A 25,793-nucleotide genomic window follows, 5' to 3' on the forward strand; every position below is an offset into this window, starting at 1 on the left:
ACAGTTGAGACGCACGATGAAATTTAATGGTGCAGGAATACACAGAATATGCATAGTATTCATACGAAAAGTCTCTTTCACAGTACCATCAGAAACTTTATTTTACATAATCGATCTTTTACAATTACATAATTCTGTTGAATCAAAAAACGTTTAAATCGCAAGAAACATCTGAAACGGAGGTCTACGACTTGCCGATCGTAACAGCTTCCATCAACATTTCGTTCATTCAATACTTTTTCAATAATTGTTGGATCGTGTTTCTGTATAATTCACCCGTAAAAGTTTAACGCGAGCAATTGAACGCGCAAATAAAGGTCCTCTAGCATCCAGTACGTAATTCCTGTTATTTGTCACTCAGCTTCAACAGTTCGATTCATGACGATGCTGCATGCGTGAACAATATGGAAAAAGAAAGAAAACATTAGGCAGAAACATTACCGTGCGCATTTCTTTCTTTTGTTTTTTCCTTTGAAATACATCGCGTTAACGATATGTAAACAAAAATTCACTAACGTCCGATATTCTGCTTCATACTCTTCTAATTCTGTCTATATCAGATTCTCTATTATGACTAGACCGTGGGTGATTATATAAATTCGTAGCTCTATTTAACACTATTACAGAAATATAATCAAGGAAATTGAACTTAAATAGAAATTTCTTTCATTCGATAAAATTAAGTATCACAACTCATTTATTACGTTAATCCTTAACGATATAACAGAGAAACTTTACTTTCAATATTTTCGATATCTTTGCACGTTATTCCATGCAATCTGTGTATTTCCACAATTTAAAATGTCCCATAAATGTACAGTCGTCTATTTATAGCTCATCGTAATGGTTCAGTTTAAATTACGTTTGTAGAATACGTATTACACTTGTCAACAGAGGGCCATCGATGTAAACACAGGGCTACCGATGTTAATTGCTTTCTCACTAGTGGTCACATTTGATTGTTTGTTTCAATAAATATAACTTCCAACACAACTTTTCCTATCCCAGTAGTGTCTAAGGTATGGATCTGCTAAGTACGAGCCTTACTGAAGAGTCCTACTTAGCAGGTCTCGGACGAAACACTTCACTCTCTCTCTCTCCTTTTCCTGTATTATTCCATTCTTACATCCCTCTGCCAGGCTGTTGTGTGTTTGTTATCTTGTTGTAACTCTCTCAACAGCTGTGAAACGTTTTCATGTAGCGGGCACGAAGCTGATTTCACGCAGAAAAGGCAGCGGCGAGGATTAGGAGATTTCAGCGACGGAGGATGTAAAATTTGTGTTGTAATGAACTGTTAGTGCGTAAGTTTGTACATATGTAAGTTCTTGCAGCACATCGTGTTTACATTCTCAAGTTCCCCTGGACGGTCTTAGGGAGAAAATCCCTTACCCTCCGTATCTTTGGACCTGCACACAAAGAAACGGAGTAGAGGCCGATCCAATGGACAACGCGCAAGAGAGAGTATAGAAGCAGCAGTCCATCGCAATCGAGCTTATAGATACACTTGAAGTCCCGCTGTGAAGTTGGAGGACAACTCAATACATATCAATCCCCAGTATATGTCTTTCCCTCCCTCTTCTCCCTTCTAGTGTGTCTAAGGCATGAGCCTGCTAGATAACCTTACTGATGAGTCCGCTAGCAGGTTCTGGACGAAACACACTTTTTTTTTTCTTCTTTCTTCTATACTTTTTCTTCCTTCATATGTATAAACTTTATTTCTTCCATTTTATATTTTAGGCATAGAGAGTGTTCCATTCGACGACAACTTGAACATCGGATCCGGCAAAGTTACATTTTGAGATTCTTCTTATATTGGAGAATCAGTGTAGATATGCTGGTCTATAGGCGGAGATGGAGTCCAGAGATGTGGTGACTGTTCTGTAGTCGACGACCCAATCCGAGATGTTGACTGGTGTGTAATGTGTCTGAGGTGTGGTAGTATAATAGTTCCTCTTAGTTAGCGCGCTAGCCGGGTCTAGTAGTTGTGGTGGCGATAGTGTTACTGCTTCTGTGTAGAGTGAGACAGACAAGGTTGGTTGGTTCTGCTGCTGGCCGCTGGGGTGTCGCTTGCTGGGGTAGTGCGCTGCATTTTCCCCCTCATTTTTGATGCCGTGGAAGAAAAATCGGACTCGACGGGATTTGATCTCGGGTCCCGAACGTTGGTAACTTTAGGCGCTAACCACTGCGCTGCCTTCGTCCGACACGAGTTAGGGTTGAGCGCCGCCACCAATTGGAGATCCAGTCCAGAGATGTTTACTGATCGGTAGTTGTAGTTCCAGTAAAGCCCGTTCTCGTGTTATTAAAGAAGAAAGGTCTGTGTGCGAGTACTTTTTGAACGAAGAACGCGGATTCGTTGTTTACACTTTTTGTTAGGAATGTGAGGGTAACGATCCGCGCTGCCCATTGGTTATAGCCAACGTTAATTAATGAGGATAGGAGGAGGAAGCCTCCTACCAACGTGGCTCGTGGATGACATTGTTCACGGGAAAAACTCGCTTTTCCCATTAGGTAACTACCCGCTTTCTCGGTAATTTGTAAGAGCGCACAATAAACCTAAGGATTGTTCCATAACCGAGAACGTTTACAAGATTAGAGATTCCTTCAAGCTATTTAAGATTACGTCAAAATATTCAGTTTATAGTATATACTATTTAGTAGATCAGTATATAGTATAAAGATTCAGACGGCGCACGGACCATCTTACGCGCCGTAACATAGAGAGTTATAAGAATACACGTAAAATAAAATTAAACATCGCAAAAGTAACTTAATTAGAAATGACTAGAATGTATGATGTATAATATATATTGAATTGAAGTTGTCTAGGAAATATTACAACTTTATAATGATCTTACTACAAAATGTTTTAAAAAGAAGCTGATACTATTACATAGCAAAGTAATATTTTAGTAACGTAGATTTAGTAAAGTTTTACATATACATCAAAATAAAGATATTAATAATAATAATAAAAAGAAAAATATTCACGAAAAATATATTACTTATATTCTTAAAATTATCTGCTATAACTGCAATGTTAAAAGATTCAAGGAGAATTCAATAATGATAAAAGTAACTGCAATATAAATAACTGAAAAAAATTATAAATAAAACATTGTTATGTTAACGGAACGTTACACCCTAATAAACTAAATATACACATTTATTATTATATCACTGTTTGTATTCATCCAACACGCCAGAGTCTACTCACACCAACTCAATGCCAAGATGCTAGAAGTTCAATGTTTCCGTCTATCCCTAAATAAGTCTCTACACCCTCGCCACTTTCGACCTTTCGACGCGCATCCCCTTTTCCAACTTATCCCGGACCTAGATCGGGCCAATCGAAACCCCTTACCACTTATTTCACCATCGACCACTTTATTGTTAGCTGACTTATCGGCCTGCCTGTTTTATCAAACTGCTCATTCATATTTCACTAATTGTCCTTACTCTCTTTCTCTTATATCGATAACTTTAATGGAATTTCGTTTAATAAGTTGTTATCTGTTTTTGTTTCTTGGTTCTGGAGAGTCGTGGAAGGGCGAGATAGGGATTTGTTTGTTATCTGCTGATAAGAAATGGGAACCATGGAACCGTTTGAAGACTATATTGCATAAGGGCTATTATAATTGAATGATTACTAACGAAGTATTTCAAATAGTGTAACTAGTAAACATAATAAAAATAGAGAGACAAATAATATGCGCGTATATATATATAGTGCATATTGACAATAGGGAGGAACTCCTCCTCTCCTTGCTCGTACCACGCGTTTAAGCTATCTTGTTCTTCTTCCAAGAAATCTGAAAATCCGTGTGGACATATACAAAACAGGATGCAAATGCTACTACTGGTAGAGCTTTAGATATCTCAGAATTCACGAAATTGTTATAAATCTGTTTCAGAGGCATAGAATGCACGTTGTCTATCAAAACGTGTATGTTACAAGTTGGAAAGTTTGTAAAGTGGTAAACGTGCACAGCACGTGTACCTCTGATATCACAGAGTTACACTAGATGATGTAATCATTCAAATAGATGTGACACTAGTACGCTTCTAGTATGACTTGAGACAGTTGAGACGCACGATGAAATTTAATGGTGCAGGAATACACAGAATATGCATAGTATTCATACGAAAAGTCTCTTTCACAGTACCATCAGAAACTTTATTTTACATAATCGATCTTTTACAATTACATAATTCTGTTGAATCAAAAAACGTTTAAATCGTAAGAAACATCTGAAACGGAGGTCTACGACTTGCCGATCGTAACAGCTTCCATCCACATTTCGTTCATTCAATACTTTTTCAATAATTGTTGGATCGTGTTTCTGTATAATTCACCCGTAAAAGTTTAACGCGAGCAATTGAACGCGCAAATAAAGGTCCTCTAGCATCCAGTACGTAATTCCTGTTATTTGTCACTCAGCTTCAACAGTTCGATTCATGACGATGCTGCATGCGTGAACAATATGGAAAAAGAAAGAAAACATTAGGCAGAAACATTACCGTGCGCATTTCTTTCTTTTGTTTTTTCCTTTGAAATACATCGCGTTAACGATATGTAAACAAAAATTCACTAACGTCCGATATTCTGCTTCATACTCTTCTAATTCTGTCTATATCAGATTCTCTATTATGACTAGACCGTGGGTGATTATATAAATTCGTAGCTCTATTTAACACTATTACAGAAATATAATCAAGGAAATTGAACTTAAATAGAAATTTCTTTCATTCGATAAAATTAAGTATCACAACTCATTTATTACGTTAATCCTTAACGATATAACAGAGAAACTTTACTTTCAATATTTTCGATATCTTTGCACGTTATTCCATGCAATCTGTGTATTTCCACAATTTAAAATGTCCCATAAATGTACAGTCGTCTATTTATAGCTCATCGTAATGGTTCAGTTTAAATTACGTTTGTAGAATACGTATTACACTTGTCAACAGAGGGCCGTCGATGTAAACATAGGGCCACCGATGTTAATTGCTTTCTCACTAGTGGTCACATTTGATTGTTTGTTTCAATAAATATAACTTCCAACACAACTTTTCCTATCCCAGTAGTGTCTAAGGTATGGATCTGCTAGGTACGAGCCTTACTGAAGAGTCCTACTTAGCAGGTCTCGGACGAAACACTTCACTCTCTCTCTCTTCTTTTCCTGTATTATTCCATCCTTACATCCCTCTGCCAGGCTGTTGTGTGTTTGTTATCTTGTTGTAACTCTCTCAACAGCTGTGAAACGTTTTCATGTAGCGGGCACGAAGCTGATTTCACACAGAAAAGGCAGCGGCGAGGATTAGGAGATTTCTGCGACGGAGGATGTAAAAAATTTGTGTTGTAATGAACTGTTAGTGCGTAAGTTTGTACATATGTAAGTTCTTGCAGCACATCGTGTTTACATTCACAAGTTCCCCTGGACGGTCTTAGGGAGAAAATCCCCGTAACCACCGTATCTTTGACAGGGGAAGTAAAGATACGGAGTAGGCCGATCCAATGGACAACGCGCAAGAGAGAGAGTATAGAAGCAGTAGTCCAATTCAATCGAGCTTATAGATACACTTGAAGTCCCGCTGTGAAGTTGGAGGACCTTTGTACATATTCCACAGACCCAATATGTCTTTCCCTCCCTCTTCTCCTCTTCTAGTGTGTCTAAGGCATGAGCCTGCTAGATAACCTTACTGATGAGTCCGCTAGCAGGTTCTGGACGAAACACACTTTTTTTTTCTTCTTTCTTCTATACTTTTTCTTCCTTCATATGTATAAACTTTATTTCTTCCATTTTATATTTTAGGCATAGAGAGTGTTCCATTTCGACGACTACTTGAAGATCGATCCGGTAAAGATACATTTTGACTCTTCTTATATTGGAGAATCAGTGTAGATATGCTGGTCTATAGGCGGAGATGGAGTCCAGAGATGTGGTGACTGTTCTGTAGTTGACGAACCAATCCGAGATGTTGACTGATGTGTAATGTGTCTGAGGTGTGGTAGTATAATAGTTCCTCTTAGTTAGCGCGCTAGCCGGGTCTAGTAGTTGTGGTGGCGATAGTGTTACTGCTTCTGTGTAGAGTGAGACAGACAAGGTTGGTTTGGTTCTGCTGCTGGCCGCTGGGGTGTCGCTTGCTGGGGTAGTGCGCTGCATTTTTCCCCTCATTTTTGATGCCGTGGAAGAAAAATCGGACTCGACGGGATTTGATCTCGGGTCCCGAACGTTGGTAACTTTAGGCGCTAACCACTGCGCTGCCTTCGTCCGACACGAGTTACGGTTGAGCGACGCCACCAATTGTAGATCCAGTCCAGAGATGTTTACTGATCGGTAGTTGTAGTTCCAGTAAAGCCCGTTCTCGTGTTATTAAAGAAGAAAGGTCGGTGTGCGAGTACTTTTTGAACGAAGAACGCGGATTCGTTGTTCACACTTTTTGTTAGGAATGTGAGGGTAACGATTATTTAATTATATATATATATATATTCATTCTTTTCCTGAATTAAAATTCTAACTGAAACACTGAATTAATGTTCAAAATTTTGATTTCAATGAAAATATCACAATTCAATCAAATAAAATTTCAATCACAATATAAAATGTATAAAATTTAAATTAAATTGTATCAATAATATGTATCTATGCTATTTATATTATTTATGTTTATTATTCAGGTTTCTATAGATCATTGCTTCAAATTTCTTATTTTCAATAAATAATTTCCGTCAAATATTTCGAATCTATTTGTAAGGTAGAATATTTCAATTTACGTCATCTTATAAATAACAAGCAATTTCCAACGAAAATTGTTCGACATTTTTCTCAATTTCGTTACGCAGCAGGTATTCCAATAAAATTCAAAGGCCGTTTGTTGTAGCATAGAAAATAATAATTTATTCAGCGTTCAGCGGAAATATAAACGTACAGTGTACAGCAGGAAAACATTTCTCTCGAAATGAACATAAAGTGTCGACTATACTTTAACAGCGAATGACTATCTGCGTACAATGAGGCATCGTTGGTACACGCACGTGTTTCATCCACTACGCTATCACTTTTGTCATCCTCTACACGTTATAAAACAGTAATAAGTTGTTCGTATTCGTCTAGAAAAAACGTATTTCAGGCGGTTAATCGGTAAATTCTTCTAAACTTTGATCCGCGATTCTGTCCCCTAAAAAACGAAACTAGCTCGGTCTCAAGCGTTTTCGTGTTTCACACACACGAGTATGCAATGGATTCTACGCGCGTGCTTTCGTACTATTTTCTCCTCAATGTACAATTCACCTCCTGTCTATTTTTTTCTTTTTTCTCGTCTTCTTCTTTTATCCTTAAATCCGAACCATATTGTTTCAACCGGAGAGAACAAACTCGCACGATTCTGCTTTAGATTCGCGCCTCGTGTTGAGTCAAATGAATGGAACTTACGTTTCTTTGCATTCATTACAATATTCCCCGAGCAAATATTTGAGACTAATGTAACTCGATCGAAAGTTTTAGTGTGTACGCAAAGGTCGCCCGTATTTTCTCTTGTGATAGAATATTGATTTTGCTGCAATTGATTATTTTTTATCGTAGTTAATAACAATTTTCGATACAAAATTCCATCGATTTAAATATCGTGTTATTGCAATGTCTGACTATCGATGTTTTAACTGCGCCAGATTATATCCATTCAAATATCGTGGTTACGGTTATTATAATTTTTTATCCCTAAATATTCGAATGATACTTATTCGACAGCTTTGTGATTTACACACGAAGATCAGAAAAGGAAAGCACGATAGATTCAGTTTTGTCGATTTTCTGATTTTCATTTTCCATAAAGAACGCAAAATATAGTTTATTATATCTTCCTTAGCGATAACAAACGTGTTTGGAAAAACAAACTGATACCTTAATGCTACAAAGAATTTTATGGAAATATCGTTCATTACAATAGAATAATTTGTATGCAATAACTTTCTAAAAATACTCGCAAATATTTTTAGAACTTTATTTGTGTATGATTGACGTTTCCAATTTGTCATTTCCAATTTATTCTGTAGTTTTTTGCAGATATGTACATTTTGTTCATTTAACGATCATACAATAATGACCATTTCATTTGACTGAACATTTTCATCGAACGCTGTCGCTTGCAACGTGCACGCAAGCCTGTATACAAATCTAAAACTCCTGACTCGATAAACGCAACAAAGTATTCGCAGTAAGAAACGGTACTATCATGCAACGTATTATAATCAATTATACAAAAAAAAAAAAAAAATCATTATGCGTGCAAAGATAAACCAAAAATAAAATTTATCTCTAAAAATTACAAAATAATAAAATTAATCAAATATTATAAATCTTATTCAATAATATACCGATATCGGTAAACGAATTACGTATAATGTTTCATAATAAAAATAAAGTAATGAAACGAAGACAATTAAAAGTTGATCGATGTAAGCTTTCCAACTATATAAATTGTACAATTTCCAATTGATCTTTACTTAATGAGAAATCTTTAGAAAGCTAGGTCGCGTTAAAAGAAATCGTTAAAAGATATAAATGTATCGTGGCTTATTGCTTCTTCGAGCTGCGTTTTCAAGTGCATCACTACGTGTAACGTCCTCTTAAATGCGACAAAACTCGTACGATTCGCACTTTCTGTGCTCCGCGCTACCTATCTATGTAAATTAAAGTTTATAAAAGATCGTATAACCAACGGGGTAATTGGGTAAATCGCATTGCGTTTTACAGAATCGTTATCGCGTAATAATACTCACATTCATCTTGTACAAGTACATATACATATACATATACATATGTGTCTAGAAATATATGCACGGTCACTTATCCACTTATCTTCGTGTTAAATGTAGATGTCGATTGAAAGTAAAAGAAATCGATGTGCAGTTTAATAGCGTAGTAAAATTTGTATTAACCTGCTTTCGTAATATTCACTAATTTCTGCCGAAGTTCTGATAATTATGTATCGAAATAATATTTAAACTGATATAAATTGATATACATTGATATAAATTGATACTTTGCGATAAAAGATGATTTATCGTTACACTGTTTCTAATTAAAAATTGAAACGATTTAATGTTCAATCTATACAATCTACATCTGAATTTTAATTTTAAATATAAATTTCATGTGCATACTAGATACACCTCAGGTGTACAACTGTTGATATTGATATTATTATAATACATTCCAGAATAAAATATAACATAAGTAACTTTCTGATTGTGAGAGAAGGTATTCTAAAGAAAAGTAATAAATTCATAGATTGGCATCAATATTTTCATGCTTATTCTATTCATTACGTTTTCCTATAACGTCTGATAAAATAATAGATACTTATACAATAATGAAATCATGTACTATTTTACATAAAAACAATGTAACTTTTAACATCGATTTTTATCTACATCTTACTATCGTAAATCATTTTCTACAATTATAATAACATCTCAAAATTTTTACCACTCGAAAATGACAAATTTTTTATTAACTTCGACTGATCATGGATACGTTCCACACATCGAAAGGAATTTAAATGTGCAACGAGTAAAATTGAAAGTCGGTCGAACGAAATACACAGAACGAAGGAAACTCGGCAAGAGAATCGATTTCTTCGACATTTATCCAAAATCTACATCGTGCAGGAACACAAACGGATCGAACCATGCGTATATAATAATACTAAGTCTTATGAAGCATTCCATTTACGTATTCCTATTATATCGACGACACGTTATTCTTCTCGTTATCGTTAATCTTCTCCTACGTCGTATAAAGTAATGCGCTCGCACAAACGATAAATTATCATACTTACAATAAGTCAACAGAGGAAAAAATAAAACGATTGCATAATCACACCGCGTTAAGTCTCATTTGGCCAACGAATTGCACGCTTAAAAAACAGTCCGCTATGCATATCACCTTCTGCGTGTCGAACCTTTAAAAAGTACTGTCATTTCGATCTGTATACGTTTGTATTCTCCATCATCGTTCCATTCTATTATCCGATCGTATGATTTCCTCGATCAGATTTTTGTCATTTGAGATTTCCAAATTACTCGAAAAAGATAAGCAATTCAAACATCGAACAACATATTTTGATGGTTTGAGTGAGTTTGAACAAATTTTGATCGGTTTGAACGAGTCGATCTCACTCAAAATATATTCCAACGATCAAGTACTTGGCAACTTTCTAAAATCAAATTGTATTCAGTTTGGATTAGAAACGTTTGAACATCTCGTGTATTTGATCAATTCTACATGCCGTATGTTACAGGAAAAATATTAATCGCAGAAATGTACAAGTGGAAAATCATGAAATATTTCTGGAGCGAGATCCACGTGATTGAATCGTGTATCCGATCTCAGCTGAAACGCGTCTGATTCTGGCAAACGTGCCAAAAAGAACTTGACGGAACTCGAACCGTCCTTTAACTCGATCTGCCACGCGTGTCAGAAACTTTCTGCTATCACGCCACGTTCGACATATTTGAAATCAACCGAAAACTTTACACAGGTTGCTAGAAACCAGGCCTTCTAAATAAATCTAAACCAATTTGATTTGTTTCGTTTGTGTTGTTAGAAGAAGTTTGGAGAAGAAATTTTCAAATGATGCTTGATGAAGTAACCTTCGAGATAAACTTTGGTGTTACTTGATAATCTGATTTCTCTGTATTTAATTCTATTCCTCTATATATGTTCTATATTTTATGTTCTATTTTTATGAGTAAAAAAGTGAATAGAACATATCCGAAAGCATATGAATATGAAGAAACGAGGAGACAGCGACAATAAATTATGCGATTTGATATTATTTATGACGATTCGATAAAGAATTATTGGTAGCATTCAGCATTGATTTTCTATGGGTCAAGAACATTATTCAAGTAAAAATTTATTTCATTCACGTTTTGATTATGAACATGTTACTCTGATTGTAGATTAATGCAGTATTAATAGCAACAGTGATACAGTAACATCTGGATAATTAAACGATGGAAAAGCTATCGTATCATGTTAATAATATTTCAAATTGATAATAATATCGTACAGTACTGATAGTATCTTAAAAAATCGTAAAACTGTCTTTTGGTGCTTCTTTATGTAAAATAATTTATGAAGAAAAATATCTACTTTAGTAGATCAGGCTCTTCTTGACTCATTATTAAGTTTCAAGCAACAAAAAACTATTACAACATAATTCTAAAATAACGTCTATCCAATATACAATTTAAATTATATTTCACACATAATATAAGCTTTCAATGACTTTCGAGCAACTTGCAACATATTAAAAGCTTATCCGACCTTTGTATAATATGTACATATTATGGTATACACATACTTAAGACAACATTTGTCGTAAGATCCTATCTAACAAAAAATTAATTAAAAAAAAACACAGTTATCAAGTATTATCTGCAAAGTTCATACATCTACCTTTCATCTTAATTACAACTATTCTTTCGTAAACCATGTATATTCTGATGTAGACGTAAAGTATTATAACCTCCTTCCTTTCTCCTTCTCATTTTTCTTTTTCTTCTTTTTAATTTTAATATCTCGTCCACGAAACACAGAATATTCGTCCATTGAGAAATAACATTCATTCGTAAGAACCGAAATGAAAGTACTTTTTACGACACTGGATACTAAACATGTGTTAAATTGATCAGCTGAATACGTATACGTAACACAAACAGCGCAACAAGTATATTATTTCGCCACTACTCTACCACGTAAATTACTTCCACCTTTACGTTATAATTACACAATATATGCAGGATAATGGGGTTATACACGCGCGGTTCCTGCGACACGCTATGTCGCCAAAAAACAACGTTCTCCTAATGCAAGGACGCGCAAGGAAGGTTCGCGACAATAACAGAGCTAAGAGCTGTTTGCCCTTTCGTTAAACACACACGACTAAAAGTCAATTGGAGAACGGAATCTAACCGCGCTAAAGGAGCTAAACGGAAGAACAGACTTCTTGTACACGGCGACGCTTCTCTCGCTTCCTATTTCATTCCGGTAATTGCTTTCCCTTCTCAGTTCAATCTTTCTCGATCTTTCTTTAACGAAGTACCTTCGAGAATACTAGGTAAGTACAAATTAGTTTTTTTTCTTTCTAAATAATGGAGTGAATATTGCAATGAATATCGTGTTGACACTTTTCCAATTACTGCAGACTATTTCGTCCAGAGTATACTGTAACAGGTTTGTCATTTGTAATTTATAATTTTGTAATTACTTAATTTCCTATATAAATAATTGTTTGATAAATAATAAAGTGAATTTTTTCAACGTTAATATTTTTGTCCTTAAGAAGTACTGTGCGATTTGTGCTAAGAAATATTTTAGTAGCCTAATATATTTCCTATTTTTCCATATTTTTCAACGCCCTATAATTTCACGATAGTTCGTTTCAAATTATTTCATAACTTCAATAAATCATAACATCACCATCACCACATCAACATTCAGAATGGAATTCTACGCAGGTTCTCGCGAAACAGCGCGAAATCTGTTCTTCAGTTAAAACACGTAAGAAACAGTGTGGAAAAGATCGAATTTAGCTACGACGCTAAGCGTCACGGTGAAATCTCGCCGAGATTCGGGAAAACGACGACGACGACATTTAGAAACTACGGTTTTAACTATACAGTACAATAAAATACGAGGCGTGGGGTTTCTGGTTTTGGAACGAAGCGATTAATACCTGAACATTCCTCACATTTCGCTGCGGCTTGTATCTATAGGGAGAAAAGTTAAGCAGATTATTATTTCGTCGAGCGCGTTTGCAATTTAAAACGAACCTAATTTTAGTATGTAACTTCGATTAATTAACAACTGTCATTCAAACTAAATTGGTTTATTCATTAACAACTGTCATTAAAACTTTCATTACATTTGTTATAGATATTTGTTATAGAAACTACCTTTTATAGTTGAACAAAATTCTAGCGATCGATAATTAAATCGTATTAATTTTTTCATTTATATACAATTTTATACAGGTTAGAAAGTTATCAAATAAATTTAAAGAATACATTATCATTGTCGTAAAAGTGATTTGAAGATCAAACATCGACATCTTAAATACGCAATACAAGATGTTAACATATTTCAATCCGAATAATAAAATCCTTTCTTGCATCTAACACACAAAATACTATTATAATACCAAGAAGTTAAAATCGAGAAGATGAAGAAAAAGAAAAGAAAAGGAAATTTGATTCTTGGATAACCAAAAGAGGTAGAAAGAACCTTTCTACGTCCCTTAATGAACATTTTATTCCAATTATATCCTTCACTTACCTGAGCAGCAGTTTCTCGTTTCTCCAAAGAACGCGAGTCAGCGTCCAGCAATTCTTCAAGTTGTTCAACGTCAAAATCTACTTTCTCGGGAAGAATACTACCCTCCAGCGTCAGTCTGTAGAAATTCTTCTTCTTATCCAACAACTTCGTATTCTGGCCCGCAGGACTCCCCGCAGTACCATTCTCGTCAGGATCTTTCGCACCGATCACGGTGAAACAATCATGAAATTTCAGAGACTTCTTTCTCGTAGCTGTTCCAGGATGCGCACATGAATCACCGATGAACTTCGGTGACACGTGTATCTGCTTCTTCATCTCCACATAATCATCTTCTATGTTCGCAATAGGAACATCTATTCGACTCGAGTTCTCTGTTCCAATCTTTTCTACGATTGCAGCACACTTTCTTTCTTTCCTCGCTGAACCGATCGATCTTTCCAAATCTTGATCCGCTACTAGCCCACGATAATCATCCTTTTTCATCGTGTCGAACGACTTAGAATTATCCTTTTTCTGTGCTTCGAAGAACTTAGCCTCGATGGTCCTCGCTTCCAGTCCCCTACAGATGCTGATCACCGATTGGTGCTCCGACATCGGGTCCTTATCTACTCTATCGTTAGTTTTAGAATCATTGTCGGTCGTCGTCTCGCGTTGAATCTCGTAGTACTTAATGAAGCTCGTAACTCTACCAGGGGTTATCGTTACAGTGTCGCGGGATTGGTCATCACTTACAGCTACGGGTGTTACGGCCCTGTTATTGTCATTATTATTACAATGGGGTCGAGAAATCCTCCTAGCTATGGCACTCTTGTCGCCGCTACTCATACTCTTGCTTAACTCTAACTGTCGCGCGTACGCGCAACGATTATGCGACTCGTCAGTCTTTGCGCTGCAGCCTAACATCTGCAGACATTCCACGGAGCTTGCTCCTCTACTTCCTCCTTTGTCGTCAGACACTCTTCTGACATCATCGCTTTTGGTCGGTTCGAAAAGAACTTCGTTCGTGTTCCTTGATAATTCCGAGTAATCCTGGTACGTGGTTCTTTCGACTCTGTCTATTCTGTTCTATTCTATCCACAGTACTGGTCACAAAGTTGATGTCATCTTGAAAATTTTCACATCTCTTTTGTGATTCGTTATCTTTATTCTGGTCATCTGGAATATAATTGCACGTCGTCAGAGCAGCAGCATACTGTTACTTCTTAATCGTTCTTCCGACTATGTTTACGTATATTTCTCGAGATTCTTCTTGACGATCTGATAAAATCTCGCTGCTGTCTGGCGGTTTCACGGATGCCGTGCTATTCGCAGTACAATTTTAGGACTCTTCAGACACTTTTTGTGATTCATTACTCTTGTTCCGGTCATTTTGAACATTCCTCATCGTCAAAGAGGCAGCATACTGCCACTGCTTAACCGAAGAAGTTCCTGCTTTGAGATTTATCGACTCGTCGCTCGCTTTCGTGGTCTCAACAGAAGAATCACCGTTACAATCTTTCAAACTCTGTGTACGGCTATCTGATATAGATTCGATTCTCTCCTTATCGTTCTCTTTCCGAGAAGAAGTTTTTACTCGCGGATGACTTTCAGCGGCACTTCTCCTCTCGTCGTTCACCGGTTTCAATTTTATGTTACTAAAATTGGAGAGCAACTCGTTCAATATATCGCACTTCGCCTCACCGGTGGTTTTCTTGCTCGTTTCGGCAATCTTCTTGGCAGGTGTCGGCTTTGGGAAAGTGGTTTCTACCCTTTCCAACGGCGCTTCAGACTCCCGTAAAATTTTCTGGATCTCTCAATCCATTTTTATCGACTCGATTAACCGGTTCGCCAGTTTCTTTCCTTCTTCATCCTTCGAAATCGATACTTCGCTCTTCGCTAGTGATTTTGGGTGATCAGCAATGATTTCACAGCTCGCCCATATCTGATCTGTATCCTCGGACAACATATTTATTAGAAAAGAGATTCGTTGAATATTAACCGGATTAGTGATACTTTTCCTTTTTTCCAGTGATTCGTTACCTATAAAACTATCTTGTGATTTTTGATTACTTTAACTAACTGGAATATCCTTGGTCTCCTGTCTCGTGTCACCTTTAGTAATTAAACCCTTGAAATCTCTCTCGCTCTCACCTACAGAAATATCGCCAATGTCCAAATTGTCGTCTTGCACATCAGAATCTTCACAGCCGTTCGTAAAGTCATTCGACGGGAAATCAAAACGATTTACTAGATTCCGAAGCGATTCGTTTACGAAAATCTTTCTTCTGTACTCCCCCGTGGATTTAGCGACTGAATGCGTTTGTAATTGCTGTTTGTCAACTTCCATATCCTCTTCAGCTGACGGCACTTCCTCGCTAATATCAGTCTCTGTTCTATTTGATAATAAATGTTTTTTCAAAACGTTATTCTCTACTTTGTTTTTTATTATTTGTTGATCAAAGACTTTTGTCTCGTTTATTGTCGATTGTTCTTCACTAATTTCAGTCCTTAGATATTTGTCTCTACCAATTATCGAAACTTCCTGAACAAAATTGACGTTTACCTCATTTCTTATTAATTCCAATTTCCAATCAAAGTTATTCGCAGTCGCATTAGTACCGATAGAAATGATTTCTTCGCGTTTTACATTGTTGTTTTCATTTTCAGAAGCTCCACTCCTCAAATCCTATTCATCGTGATATTTTTTATTGTCTTTCACGTTATTTGAAGCAGTGCAGTTATTTGAAGCAGTGCAGTTACTTGAAGCAGTGCAGTTATTTGAAGCCCGCGTAAAACCGTTGTCCTCGTGCGGACTTTCCGAATAATTGTCTCTAACCTCAGCCAACACAGAACAGCATTCCCCTTTCAACTTGATTAAACTCGACTCCGTTTTGCTGAAGTCCGCGACTTTTAGTTTTTCCGCGGAACAAAGGGACTCGTCTTGTGAATCGTGCCCGATCGAAGCACCGGTCGAATCATTGGAATTACAACGATCGTCCTGACCAAAAGATCCCTTATCGATCGCCCTGATAAAATTCGTGGCATCGTCCAGGGAATACCACCGGTCAAAACTGTCCCCTGTTTTCAAAATGGAACTAAAAGATACGTCACCGAACTCGTCATGATCCTGCTGGAAATCTTGTACATGACCAAAAGTCTTATTCATGTCCGTGCAAGTCATATCGCGCGTGACCTCGGTCAATTTCACGAAAGAGCCACGATTCTAGCTGATCTTCTGCTCATCTGTCAGGGGATCGATATTTTGCAAACTGTCATCTTTCTCGTTTTCATCTTTACTCGCTTTCTCGATCCGTACCGAGTCAGCACCCTCGAGCTGTAAATACGACGTCTGAGAAGTTTCCCCCGTCTCGTTCGAACTTAGACTATTTAGCGTTTCTTCCGCATCGCCTACTGTCTGCGAGTTCGACGTCCTTTCTTCTCCCTGATCTTTGGCGACAAGAGATTTGATCTTTCGGATTGCTCGCGGCGGAGGTGGTGGCGCCAAACGCTTTTTGTCTGGTTTTCTGAGACGAGTCGGTGACGTTCCTTTCGGAGATTTTGCAATCGCCGCGAGCTTCGCTTTGCGCTTCTTCCGTCTCGGTGGGACTGGCGGTGTACTGCTGATAGATTCTATACCTGGAACAACGATTAATCGAATGTTGGTGTGCATGACACTGGTAAATGTCAATGACGCTCGGCTCTATCGTTCCTCACTGACGTGTGAGGTCACTCGTCTCAGTCTGAAGCTTTGATTTCGTCGCACAATTTGCCTAACTTATCAAAGTTAAGGTCAACTGTTCACTTGGTATGTACTATAATATATTTATCCTCTATTTTACACTGCTTTATCTTTTCTAATTTAGAAGGCAAGAGTTTCATAAGTTACATTTTACACTGTATTATCTAAGTTGTGATAATATATAATTCGTTATTTTAATAGTATTCTCAACTAAAACTATCGGCACAGCACGTATCTGAACAACATACGAAAATCAATATGCATATAAATTGTTTCATTGCAATTAAGTACCCATTAAGTGCACGTAGTAACGAAAGTAGCATACGTGTTAGATAAAAATGGGTTTGTAGAGTAAGTACTAACTTGCTTTATCGACGATTAAATAAAAACTTGGCGACTCGTCCTGCTGACGTCGAAATCCTCTATACTGAGCAGCATACTTGCGGACTTAAGTGCACCATTATCGATAAGATCGGCCATGTATAGGCTGTTTGCATTGTGATTACCCATTGCGCTCGATGCGGCACTGCTGTACGCGCTCGAGGTGTTTTGCACAGATGCAACGTCGGTGGTCCTTTGAACGAGCCATTTGTTTGTCATGCTGGATGTATCTGCTTCCGAGGACACGTCGAATCTGATGTCACTGAAATCGATGAAAACGTACTTATAAAGTTTACTTGGAAAATCAATAACCACACTGTTCAATCAGACACTGAATAGCCATTCTATCGTACACATTGAGTTTTTGTCCATGTCCAACTTACTAATTTAATCAACTCTTATATTAATATATACCGATTAAAAGATAACTAACTGATTAATATTTGCCTTAATACATATTTTTCAAATATACGCACATTTTTTCAGCATTATTAGATATTTCATTATATGAATATAACGATACATAAGTATATTTTATAAAACTGTATCATTTTCAGTTTCTGTTTGTACAAAATAATGCGTTTAATTTCCTTTTTAATTTTCCCGACTATCCTCGTTTATATTTTCCACAAAAGACAAAATGTGATCGGTTGATAAATTCCAACGCGTACCGCATTACATTCTCTGCTATATCATATGCTGTAATAATTTTCCAGAGTTTAAAGCATGATATCTAGAGAATTTCAAATTTCAAGGATAACCCCCATACCAAGAATAATCAACAGTCCGTTTATAATATCCTGCGTATGTTTCAAACCATTAAGTACACACCCAAAATTTTGCTTCCATTCTCGTTAAAATTAAGTGCATAGCGAAAGAGAGTACTGGGATGTTTCACTTGATTACTTCATTTGATTCATTCACAATATACAGTTCTACATCACCCAGTCGCAATGAAAGAATCAACCTCTTCGACTGGAAGTTTTCAGCGTAAACAAAGAAACTTATTTTCATTTCAGACGCAATTGCTCGCTCACTTAGCTAATATTAAAATTAAATTTAATTTAAAAAACAACCAGAAAGGATACTAGGATTCAAGGAAAGGAACATCTTTATACTCACTTCAAATAGTTATTTTCCACAGGTTGTTCGTCATTCTTCCTGGAGGTCGCGTTTTTACGGGAAGTAGCTTGAGAGAGGACCAGCTCAATCGTATCGGACGAGCTCTGCAGCATCTTCAGAGCGTCTTCATACCGCAAATGCAATAAATTCTGCCCGTTTATCGCTACGATGCGATCGCCTGCGGCCAATAAATTTCTCTGAATTAATGCAGCCCCGGTAAAGAATGGTGCTTCAAGCTTACCTTTGTTCACGTTTCCGGCCATATCGGCCGATCCTCCTACCGACACCGCTTGGACATAGACGCCACCGTCGTTACCCTCTGTCACTTGTAACCCTATGCTGCCACCGTGGCCCCTTTCCAACTTAATCGTCTGCAGGATTCGTTCCTCGGCAAACGACAACTCTTCAAGACGCGCTGCTAAGGAAGCGGACATCGACTCGTCCTCCGGCACACGGAACGTCTCGTCATCTGTACGGATGTCAGCGTCTGTTGGAAATAGAAATAATACAAAATTTAAATTTACAAATCATATAATCCTTGCATGATGATGATGAAATGCATCTTGTTCGAGCAGATATTTTTATATTGAAATTAATATGTTTACAGAATTCCATAATTTCTTGAGGTATAGGATTAAGAAGATAAAATATCTTATGTTGAATATGTTATCTGATTCAGTGAATTACATAGCGCGATGGATTTCAAGAAATGCAATTTCAAATGAGTTATATGGCATTTGCACTTTAAATATAAGAATAATGTATAGTACGACAATTAACAAATTTTTAATACAGCGCTATGTTATCTATACATATTGTATTGATACATACTGTATTTATTAAAAATTAACCATTAAAGGTATTAAAAATTTGTTAATTGTATACGTTTAAATATAGGTTCGAGTGATAATTGTTAGCACTTGCAAAATCCAGTCGAAGTAAAAATGTTACTAACTGAGCACGTATGCTTCCGGTAGAGGAGATTCCGTTGATCGTGCGGACAATGACTGAATCGAAGACTCCGTGTCTGATTTTAATGATAGCGACTCCATGTCGTCGGTAAGGGCGATGTCTTTCTGCACGAGGCTGCTGTAGATCGCTCGTGTTCCCATTTTTACCCCTAGACGACGTGGCAAACTCGGCGTCCGATAACCTCCCGATTGTCTGGATGTTCCGTAATTCGGTAAACTTGAAGTCTTCATCTAAAACAGACATAAAGATATTTCGATTCCAATTGATTGCAACATTGGTTAATTCTCATACAAAAAGCTAAGACATATTGCAAATACACGAAATAACATATATTGAACTTTTCTATCATTCTTTGAAGAAAATACCAGTCAAAGTACAAACACTTCCATTAAAGGTATTATATACACCAATATTAAGGCATCTTCTACTGATTATATGAAACATAATAATTATCCCAGATTATAAGATAAACAATTAATAGTCAACATTTTATATTTATGCTAGACGACGATCTAAACAAGTAGCGAAAATTATCAAAAAGTATTTGTTAGAGTTAAAGAAAAAATTAATTGATATATGTTGACTCTTGATAAATACTTGGTTTAAAAAGGAAGTTAAACAATTTTTCGGTGAATTAAATAGTCCACAAATTTATCAAAAGTGAATATGATTCGTGAAATTATTTGTAGTAGAATATGCATGGAGTTAAATAGTAATAAATAGAAATTGTATTAAAACAAATACCAAATTTTTATTGTAATATCAAATTTAATAATAATAATTCATAAAAATGTTATTTATTTGCTAATAATTTCCTAGATTTTCTTCATTTTTACAAATTCGTTATTACTTATAAGAAGGTTTCATTGGATATATTACATATATTTTCAATATTTTATTATATATATATGAAAGCCTTTATTGATTTTATATCTTTCACGCCTCTGGCCAATTAACAGAAACTATGTATTTTAATATAACATACTTCAATCTCTTAGCTTCAAAGATATAAGACTATTACAAAGAAATAATAAATCCAGGAAGTTGCACCTTTATTCCAATAAAAGTTATCCAATGAAATTTATGAATGTTATAAACGTAATATTTATAAGAAAATTTCTAGTGAAAACTTCATGAATAGAAATTAAGTTCTAGGAACTAACATTTGCAATATCAGTGTTTTATACTCGATATATCCTTTGTCAAAAGAGGAAAGATTATACGAGGAAACATAAAAGACAACCTTTCCCACATTACAACAAAAATAATAGAAAGTCGATCTACCTTGTGTAACGATTTCTTCACATCCGACACGTCCCATACCTCATCCGGAACAGGAAACTCGTTCTTCCTTGAGACTCCAACTTTGTTGATCGCAGCATACAATACTTCAGGATTATCCGGTTTCTCTAATTGATCTACGTCGTTCGATGACATGATCTTAGGAAGCGAATAGCCACATTCAGTTTCAGTTTCCAGTTCTATTCGCGGACGATTGTAGATCATCCCGTCGTTTTTCATTTCCTTTGCGTCTAGCGAGAGCGGCTCGTTGGGACTCGTCAAGCTTCTTTCTGACTCATCTTCCGTATCACGGGACTCTCCTTCTGGTTCCAACCGCACGTTCACTTGCGCGTAAAGCGCATCTTCTTCAGACGAGTAGAAACCGGGTTCGCGAAGAGTATCTTTCGTCTTTGGCACTGCGATAATATCTTTCTGTGGATTCTCATTCTCTTTGTTCTGGTATTCCTCCAGTTGCATCGAATAATTCGACCTCAGCTGCGCGTTCTTCACGGTGTTCGCTATGGCTATTTTCGTTTTACTATCGTGAGACTTTGACTTTGATGGCGAAGCCTTTGCTTCGATCGTCGTAGGAACACCGAATTCTGAAAAATATTTCATACTCTATGATACACTGATCATTTTGAAGCAGACATTGAAATGAAAATAGTTCTTTTTTTTTTAATTGGACGCGGCTTTTGTTAAATAGCAAACATATCTGTATCAACTGTAAGTTATTCACAATTCGTGATACTCACAAGAAGTAAAATTTTCTTTAAAAGATGTTGTAAAATCGACGTAAAATTGAAGTGTTAGAAGCCAGACATACATTTTATACACGAGTCATTGTTTGTTTCTTTTTATTTAAATATTTTAACAGAACTTTTTCATTCAATTTTAGTGCATGCTTGCAAGTTAGCAAAATTGTTACAAAAGAGGTTTAATTAACAACTAAGAATGTATTTATCTTCTTTAGAACAATATAATCTACCGATTAGTACTTCAATTATTATATAAACTTATCATATTTAATTATGAATTAAATCCGACTTTTCTTTTTTAGCTTGTTAATTTCATAAGAAGACGAGTGTTAGGAAAAACCTTGATAACTACTCTATTCTATAATACATCAAAAAGCAGAAACATAACATATATGAGGAAGTTAAGACGTACCTTTCGCGAGTCCCTGTAGCGACGTAAATTCCGAGCGCAGCCTTAAGAAGAACTGATGGTGTAAAGAGGTGAGCTTGAAAGCGAAGTAACTTCTGTAAAACAAAAATACTTTGAAACTCGAGGCCTACGCTAGAGTCGTACATTAAATCTTCTTTTAAATTCCATTCAAGTACAGAAACTTGGAGAAACTTCGTTCGTGTCTGTCGCTTGGCTTTTCAACGGATACATTTCACGCAACATCTCTATTCGAATAAGCTTTTTCCCAATAATCTAATTGAATTTACCCAAAAACTTCAACAATTTCCTTTTCTTAATCACGTTCATTCGTAACGAAAAACGCTTTAATATGTAACACGCCAATATGACCTGTCATTCCTACTTAACCGAGCAAATAATTAATTAAACGAACGCTTACTTTCGATGATCCATTCTGAGTTTGAACTTGCATCGTTTCCCATTCACCTTGCTATAGACCACCAGACAGCTTTTACTGTAGCTCAATGTCTGAATATCCTTCCACTGAAACTGCGCCAGCTTCATCCTTTCTCTTGGCTCTCCTCTTTCGAACAACTTCAATCCCTGAGCATGGATGGCTAACCAAACGTTGCTCTCAGTCTTCTTCTTTCCACCTTTGCCGCTCTTTCCATCGTGATTCAGCTTATTATTATTATTATTATTATTATTATTATTCACGTTATTGATGTTGTTGTTATTGCAAGTTTCTACGCGATACTTGGACTTGTAAGCTCCATAAATATCGGTCGAGGTGGCACTCTTGGTCAGTCCAGCAGGTTTTCGTTCGTCATATGGGATCTTTGGAATATTTTCGCAAGATCCCAATCGAGAAATTTCAATTCGACCACGAAGATATTCCTGTCTGCCATCTTGACTATAAATATTCTCACTGGAATCGAGCAATTCCTCGGACGTGTCGTGATTATCGGTTGACTTTCTCTTCCTTTGCTGTGCCATTACCTTCTCCAGCTCCTTAGAGTCCACGGTAGCAATGTAATAGTGAGAACCATAATCTGGAAGGGTTTGTGCGTGAGTTATGAACATCTCCTCAGCTTTGTTCGAGTCCAAACCACGTCTGTCGCGATGTGCCTGGTGAAGACGGGCACGGAGAGCTTCCGCCCCTTCGTTGATGATTTGAGATTGATGCTGATCTATATTCAGGATCAGTGACTCCGGAACATAGTGTTCCAGCAGGAAGTAATCACCGCAACCGTGTTCCTAGATAGAGAGAGTAGCGCGTTATCGCTGAAATGATTCGAAGATGATGGGACGGAAATGAGGATACTAATGAAGGATCTTTTATGCGCTTGATCGACATTTTAGCAAAGTGAAGATTTTGAAGATCTTTCACTTTTTTTTTTTTTTTTTTTTGATGAATGAATATGTGGGAATATTGTACTAATATTGTATTAATAAATAATCATGATGAGAATTGTAATTTGCATCGATCACATTTTATATCAAACTTGTACGAATACAAACACATCCGAAATTTTCTTCGCAATGGTTTCGTTTATATCTGCAGATGTGAATTACCGATAACTCATATTCATCATATCCATTTTCACTGTATTATTTTCCTCGTGTCGACAATCAATATCGCATGGTCGTTTCGTAATTGATATTACATTCCAGCGATATTCTTAGAAACAATGAATCGCGAGTTTACTCACGTTCGCGTTATAATTCCCAAATTCAGCCTGAAGAGCCAGTCCAGTGAGATTAATTAACTCGGGATACGGGCACACCAGCTGTTGCTCCAATATACATCGTCGTATTTGCAAATATAATAGATGCTTCGATATCCAACTCCTAAACAGGTAATTCGTAATTGATTAATCTCCTACATGCAAAAATATGTGCATACTCCACTGTCATTCAGAAATTGTTATCGACAGATTAAAATACTTTTGGAAAATATACAATTGTATTACATATAAAATAAAGCATTGTATTTAGTAGATGCAAAGAGTTATAAATAAAAAGATATCAATCATTTCCTTTTTGGTGTAGAAAAATTCTATTAAATTGTTCTTTAGATGTTTTAAATTTTGTATTAATTGCTAGTAATGGTACAAATATAAAGAAGCTCAGATATACCTTATACCACGCAATGTGGGTAGAAAGAACCTGAGCCTCAGGTACAGCATAAAACTAGTCGGAAGACCCAGAAGACCTTTGCTTTTGCCGCTGCTTAACCATCCAGGTGGTGCGACTTTGTTCAATTTAGTATCGGGAGGTAAAATCGCAAAATCACCCGCTAATAGCACCGCCAGACCAAGGGTGAAGTTTTCATCGAGGCTTTCGGCTTGCATGATAGCCTACAATCATTTATAACCAATGTATTATGTTAACGATGTAATTATACGAGATCAAAGATACAGTTTGATTAGAATACCATCGGATACGAATCGTTAAATGAAATACAGAATGCTGTAGCTTAACATATTCCAATATGGTTAGAAGTAATAGAATTGTTCGGAATATTTCGAGATATGTAACATTCGAATAAATTATTCATAACAGGGAAGAATTCCAAATTTTTAGTAAATTCTATTTCAGGAAGATAATTAAGCTTTATAGCTACTTTATGCAACTGTCCAACTTAGAAATATAATTTACAGTCATTGTGGGTAATGTGATCTGTATAACATACTGGCCGTTTTAAAATATGGTTATAAAATTAAATTATTTACTGAACTTAGTAATTGATAAGAAAAAGTAATGTTTTAATATCATACTAATTTTTTATTTGAGATACGAGCACCTTCCATAAATCGACTAACTTAATGATTTCCCTACACTTTTCGAGAAATATTATGAATATTTCTATAATATGCGATATCATAAATAAATATAAATATTTCGACAATTTTTTTCAATAAAAATTGAATACACGAAAAAAATGGGTAAATTTTAGAATCGCTTTTTTCACACATGCACGTACACACATGAGAATTTGGTATTAGATCATGTGAAATGTGTCAACTGAAATTCGAAATTTGTTTCATGTTCAAACCACTCACGAACAGGCGGATGAATTTATTTTGTATTTTTTTCGTTAAATATAGAAAACTTGTAAAAATTTTATAAAAGTTTGTAACAAAAAACTAAAATAATAACAACCTTCTAACTTATTTATACAAATTATGTTTCTAATAAAAATAGTATATAGTAAAAGGTGTAATAAAGATTATAATTCATATATTAATTTTGTAATAAAATATCTTCATAATATATTACGTATATTGTACATACATCGACTAACATATTTGTTTCAATCTACAGACACGTTAATCGCTAGTATAGTAGTATAGTATCGCATAACTCATGGTTTGTGGATTTGTCACATAGTATAACGATATCTCTCTTCTCTCTCACACGCACACTATCTCTTGATAGAATGCCAGAGTTTCTCATGAGTTCACACCGGAATTTGTGGTCTCATGAATAACCACCCACGACTAGGGTCTTCGTAGTGTGACATTCGACATTTGCTGGACGATTCACAAAACGGTACCATGACTCAAATTCTATTTAAGTTTTATGTATACATGGTTCACATGTTATCACAAAACTATATTTACTTCATAGCTTATTTTTTATATGTTAAAAATTTAAAACTTCTTTTATAGTCATAACTTGTCAATTATTACCGTGTTGGATTTTGAACGAAAATATAGTCGAAAATCAACATAAAAAAGTATGCATTAAAACGGAGTAGAAATACCATACGAATGAATTTGCAAGTGAAAATCACAGAAAATATCTTCCTCCATTTGAGATTT

General features: G+C 36.0%; 1 protein-coding gene across 5 annotated transcripts in view; it reads right to left on the bottom strand.

The window, feature by feature from the left end:
• Nucleotides 1-6,875: 6,875 nt before the first annotated feature.
• LOC132910004 (uncharacterized) overlaps nt 6,876-25,793 on the bottom strand; it is a 124,147-nt gene continuing 105,229 nt past the window's right edge. For 4 of the 5 annotated variants that reach the window (XM_060965350.1, XM_060965347.1, XM_060965349.1 and 1 more), the window contains 11 exons: nt 24,106-24,326; nt 23,679-23,817; nt 22,406-23,223; nt 21,991-22,082; nt 20,824-21,422; nt 19,523-19,769; nt 18,809-19,054; nt 18,568-18,745; nt 17,428-17,707; nt 13,347-16,961; nt 6,876-12,781 (listed from right to left, as the gene is read on the bottom strand). In XM_060965350.1, coding sequence (XP_060821333.1) covers nt 17,443-17,707; nt 18,568-18,745; nt 18,809-19,054; nt 19,523-19,769; nt 20,824-21,422; nt 21,991-22,082; nt 22,406-23,223; nt 23,679-23,817; nt 24,106-24,326 — 2,805 coding nt within the window. In that variant the 3' untranslated portion in view covers nt 6,876-12,781; nt 13,347-16,961; nt 17,428-17,442. The remainder of the gene's footprint in view (nt 12,782-13,346; nt 16,962-17,427; nt 17,708-18,567; nt 18,746-18,808; nt 19,055-19,522; nt 19,770-20,823; nt 21,423-21,990; nt 22,083-22,405; nt 23,224-23,678; nt 23,818-24,105; nt 24,327-25,793) is intronic. The other variant, XM_060965348.1, reaches the window with a different exon arrangement.

Source organism: Bombus pascuorum, chromosome 8, assembly GCF_905332965.1.
Source record: "Bombus pascuorum chromosome 8, iyBomPasc1.1, whole genome shotgun sequence".
NCBI classification, from domain to species: Eukaryota; Metazoa; Arthropoda; class Insecta; order Hymenoptera; family Apidae; genus Bombus; species Bombus pascuorum.